Genomic DNA, 5049 nt, shown 5'->3' on the forward strand with positions numbered 1-5049 from the left:
TGACGCCCCGGAAGACCCGGCCTCGAACACATTCGCCCGGGAGGGTCCCGGGAGATGGGCAAGCTCGTTCGATGGCACGAGGTTAGGACGCGTGCTCCCGACCCAGGACGTCCTTTGTTTATCGCTCGGGTGACGGCTTTCCCCGGACCATGGGTTTTTTAACGATACCAAAACGCCGTGAGCGAGTTGCGCCCAGAGGCCTTCAGCGGGGCAATTTAAATGATCAATTGTTTTTAACCAGACTCGCCAGATCCCGGCCTCCGAAAGAACGGTTCCGTTGATGATCTTTACGCGCCGTTTGATTGTGTTGCGTTGGAAAATCTAAACAATACGGTAAAGGATTTACGATGGCGAACGCCAAATTCTGGCACGCCCCTGCAGACACCAAGAGGGGATGGGTGGGGGGTGAGTTTTCCAAGGAAAATCACACTGCCGCAAGCCTTTTTCGTCGCGTACTTTCCGTACTCTCCGTCTGCGGTTCGGCCCATCATTCCGAGGGGCCAACGCATCAACCCACGCTCGGGAGGCATCCGAACGTGAAACCGATAATAAAAAGAAATCCATCATGGGCCGCCATCAATCCCTCAATGCTCCCGGTGGAACTAAACGGAAGGCCTCTTACGCAAAGAAGAAACCAAGCGTTGGGTGGAAAGTCATCCTCCAAAAACAACCAGACAGCTCCGACGGTTGGAGTTGGAGGCGGGTGGAGTAATAGAGCAATGGGGACGCCCGACGGGGATGGGCAGATGTTCTTCTCCGGGGGTTCACCAGTGCCAGTGGCCCGGGGTGGTGACTTTTACGACCCAACTAACATCCATCCTTCGCGTAACTAGGTGATGATATTCGCTTGCCGGTGGTGGAGTCGTGGGGCGGAACCGGTACGCTGGGTGGGAGCTTTGCGGTGAGTTTTATGACCGACCATTTTTCCGATCGATCCCAGGGAAATGACCACCCTGGAATGGCGCTTGACGAGAGCAGAAGTTGATGTTTTTGATCAATTCTAATTTTGTGCCTAGAAGATCCAAATATCATGTAGCAATTTGTTGATCTGGTTCTTAAAATCGATCTTAAAATTTTATTATTTATTCAAAGAAACTGCTTCTATTGTTTGAATATTGTTTATCAAACCCCTTAACTTAGATATTCGTCACCATTTGCTTTAATAAAATGGTCGAAGTTATTTCTAGACTGAAAAAATGATCATGGTCAACTTTTTCAACCAATTAACTTTGTTTCCTGGATGGAAAAAAAATGTATTCATGAATTTACACCAATGAGTAATTTTGCTAAAGAGTTTTTGAGTAATCATTTCAACGTGGAGTAAAAATTGGGTATAATTCAATATTTTCAATAATAGAAACCAATTAGCTTCATAACAATTATACAAAGTGTTTTACAAAAAAACCTTATAGCTCATCTGACTCGAAAATGAGAACCCTGTGTGATTTTTTTTTTGCACAATGTGATTTCCAAATGGACAAACAGCTAAACTCTATCCGAAATAAATGGGAATAAGTACAAATAAGTAAACCTTGTGTGAAGAAATATTAATTAATTACACTACTTAACTTAACATTCACAGTTTGCTGAAACTTGAGATCCAGATAATTAGCAGACTTTTGACCACAGGAAGAAAACTAAAACAAATGAAAATCCACCATCAACATTAAACATTTACGCAATCAAAATATTCAGAATTCGAATGAGAATAAAAGATGAGAAGAGGAGATAAAAAATTGAAACGTCAGCAGATAGAACCTTTGAATTGAAATACAAAGCACTTTTTTTTCAATACATCTTACAAGTTTATTTTATTAAATTCACTTAAACTGCACAACAGACATTTAACTCCTATTTATACTGCTTGTACTTAACATATTCACGAGTTCAGGTGCCTTTTCTCAATCGATTTCCACATTTTCACACTCATCCTCGTCACCTTCGCCGGCCGACGATAGCACACTACAGTGGCCACTTCCGCGCTCTACCTCCGCCCGCCCGCGACCCTCCTCCGACCCTAGGCCCGAGTTTTCCGAAGGTGATCGCGACCGGCGCCCGGAGGAGGAAGCGGCCGGATTTTCCGAGTCGCTTTCGCTGCGTGTGGAAAAGTTAAGCGGCCCGTGCGTAAGAGAGGGGCCGTGCTGGGAGGACGTGGGTGGTTTGCAGGAGCCCGAGGTGGACGTGGTGGGAAGGACGACGGACGGGGCTAGTGGGCCGCTCGGGACGGTGGCGATCTTCGACGGGTAGAAGTAGGAGAATGGCATCGGCGGAATTCCCGGCATTCCGTACGCCATTTGAATCTGATGTGAGTGTAAAATGGGAGTGGAAAAACGGAAACAGAACGTTAGGAAAACTCATTTATTGCGGGAATGGGATGTGGAAACCTACCTGATGGCGGTAAACGTTGAGTAGGGCCGGATCGAGACCGGTGGCGTAGTGTGGCTGCCCGGCGGTCAACATCGGCCCGTAGGAACCGTCCTCCCGCACCAACACCTGCACCGGAACTCGCTTGGTCGCGCTGAGGAGCGCTGCTTCGTGCTGTTGGATCTGCTTTCGCTTGGTTTTGTAGCGCCGGTTCTGGAACCAGATCTTCACCTGCGTCTCAGTCAGCCGCAGGTTCTTGGCCAGCTCGGCTCGCTCCGGACCGGAGAGGTAGCGCTGTTGGGCGAAGCGACGCTCGAGTTCGAACACCTGCGCGTGGCTGAAGGCGGCCCGGGAACGCTTTTTCCGAGCGGACGGCATTTCCTCGCCCCCCATCAGGGGTGGGTTCGTTTGGCCGGGCAGCGAAAGGCCATTCGCGAAAGGTGACGGTGAGTCACCGTCTAAAGCATCGACCGAGGGTCGCGAGAGGGACGGGAGGGAAATGGGAAATTAGAAAATGCGATCCACGTGACACGTGCGAGAAATCGGCCCGGAACGAGGCAACATCCCCACAAGTGGACTCTCGTGCATTAGGTAAATTATTTACCACTTGTTTCCATAACAACTCTCCCACCAAGAAACGTCCTCATACACACACATACACGCACATGTATGACCACTTACCGGAATCGTTTTCCGTCGATCGTCGCATATCGATTGGACTTTCGTTGCGCTGCGGAGTTGACTTCGAGAACCGGTAACAAGTGGCTCCGTTGGGGTCGCTTCGACTTCCGCCGTCCAGCAGCATGTTGGTGATACGATCCGCCGCACTTGCCGCTCCCTCCGGGCTTCCTTCCATCGGGGAGCTGCGTTGCAGCGAGCCTTCTCCTTCACCATCACCTCGGCCCGATTCCGGCGACACCATGAAACAATCCAACGATCCTCGACGCAATCCGATGGGAAATCCGGCCTGGATGGGGCCACAACCAGCGGTGTTGTTGTTGTTATTGTTGTAATATCCCAAGTTCAGCTTTCCGTAGAATCCTTCCTCGGCGCTTCGGCGTGGACTCGAGGCGGACGGAGTTTCGGAGGTCCGTCGAAGGTGATGCTGTTGCTGCTGATGATGATGATGATGGCGGAGGCCGTGTTGGTGAAGAGGGTGTGGAGGAAGATGGTGATGGGGATGATGAGGATGTGGAGGATGCTGACGATGGTGGTGATGGTGGTGGTAGAACAGCTTCAGATCGTCCTCGTTTCCAGACGACTCGCCCGAACTACGACGCTCCGCTCGTCGACTTCTGGTGAGAATGTCGTTGATGGAAAACGGCGTCGAAACGATCGACTTTGCCGTCGATGCCGTTAAACTCATTGTTTAGTGTTTTTTTTATTAAGGAAACTATGTTCCGATTCACCACAAGGCTCAATTTCCACAAAGCACTAAAAGAAGCCTAAAATCTTTCCACTATCACGATAATGCATTCACACTAAGAAATCGTTTGTTTTTGAACACTATGTAACAGGAAAATTTCTTACATATATTACTCGAACGAACCACACGTTTTCCTATTTGGAAAGCGAATTCAACGATCGTTTAAAACCGAAAAGAAAACTCTCAACAATCACACTCAACCGATCGGCGAGGAGCACGAACCGAAACACAACCTCACTTAACGAGGCGAGCAACGCGAATGAAGGGACACAGTGAGTTTTCCCGACCGACCGCTCTCGCCGCGAGGAAAATAGAATCCCAACCCACCCGCACACCAGACACTTTTCCTTCGCGGCGCCATTCGCCTCGCGACGGGAGGTAAAACGTCTTCAGCCAACCTCTCTTGGCGCACTTGGATTGGATAAGAGGCGAGCCGTGATTGGACGATGACGTCCACGATCTCATCGTCCCGTCTCACTTGGTCTCACCCTTATTATGTTCACTCTATCTCACTTCCGTGCCCATTCGCGCGTTCTCACTCTCACTCCCGCGTACCGGTAAGAGTGTGTGGTTTCGTAGCGCTAAAAACTTGCGCGCATTTTCCTCGGGGTTTTGCTATTTTCCGACCTGTTTGTTTTGCGTGAGAGCAGCGCTTCGTGGAAAGAGCTTGGGGTGGTCGGTACGAAGGACTCATTGCTTTGGTCCTTCACTCCTTCCAACACCATCGTCGACGTTTCTGCGCGTGTCTGCGAAACATTTCGTTTGGAGTTTCTTACCCTAGGAGCGGGGGGTGTAGTAAGTGGAAATCAAAGCATAAAGACGAGGATGGCTCTTGAAGGTGAACTTTTTTTTTACTAAGTTGTGGCCTTCGTACTTTGCGAGCATAGAAGAAAAGGGAGGAAAAACAGGTTTCTGAATGCCGAAATGAAGGTGTTTCCACCTGAAAATATGGCGGAGCGAATGAGTGTGCCGAATTGGAGGCAAAATAGAATGCTTTAACGAGTTGACGGTGATGATGATGATGATGATGGTGATGGGAAACGCATTAGTGACAACGTTTTTAATGGAATTGCTTTTTCGAAGAAAAAAAAAACAAGTGGAAACAGCATTTAGGAAAGGACTTTGAAGCGACACGAGACATGTTTTATCGATCGTAATGTGTTAGTGCAAAAATAAGCATAAGAATAACAATTTAAGCCGCTCTAAGGGGAAACTGTATTTTTACAGAATACCTTTTCTTGATCATCTTTACTCAATAA

The 5049-nt window shown here is 48.6% G+C and overlaps 1 protein-coding gene across 1 annotated transcript; it reads right to left on the minus strand.

The window, feature by feature from the left end:
* Positions 1-1901: 1901 nt before the first annotated feature.
* On the minus strand, positions 1902-3730 carry LOC131258748 (muscle-specific homeobox protein tinman). Its single transcript, XM_058260127.1, has 3 exons — positions 3046-3730; positions 2389-2822; positions 1902-2300 (listed from the first exon to the last, which is right to left on the minus strand). Exons 1-3 carry the CDS (start codon positions 3728-3730, stop codon positions 1902-1904), a joined length of 1518 nt encoding a protein of 505 aa, XP_058116110.1.
* Positions 3731-5049: the final 1319 nt, after the last annotated feature.

The sequence above is a fragment of the Anopheles coustani genome, chromosome 3 (genome assembly GCF_943734705.1).
Source record: "Anopheles coustani chromosome 3, idAnoCousDA_361_x.2, whole genome shotgun sequence".
Classification (NCBI taxonomy): Eukaryota; Metazoa; Arthropoda; class Insecta; order Diptera; family Culicidae; genus Anopheles; species Anopheles coustani.

What these genes read in the sequence shown, in the direction of transcription:
- LOC131258748 (XM_058260127.1), bottom strand. Translation starts at nt 3,730, where the DNA reads ATGAGTTTAACGGCATCGACGGCAAAGTCGATCGTTTCGACGCCGTTT. An exon ending in ATCGACGGAAAACGATTCCG is followed by an intron (nt 2,823 to 3,045) that starts GTAAGTGGTCAT and finishes TCGATGCTTTAG; the next exon opens with ACGGTGACTCACCGTCACCT. An exon ending in TCAACGTTTACCGCCATCAG is followed by an intron (nt 2,301 to 2,388) that starts GTAGGTTTCCAC and finishes CACTCACATCAG; the next exon opens with ATTCAAATGGCGTACGGAAT.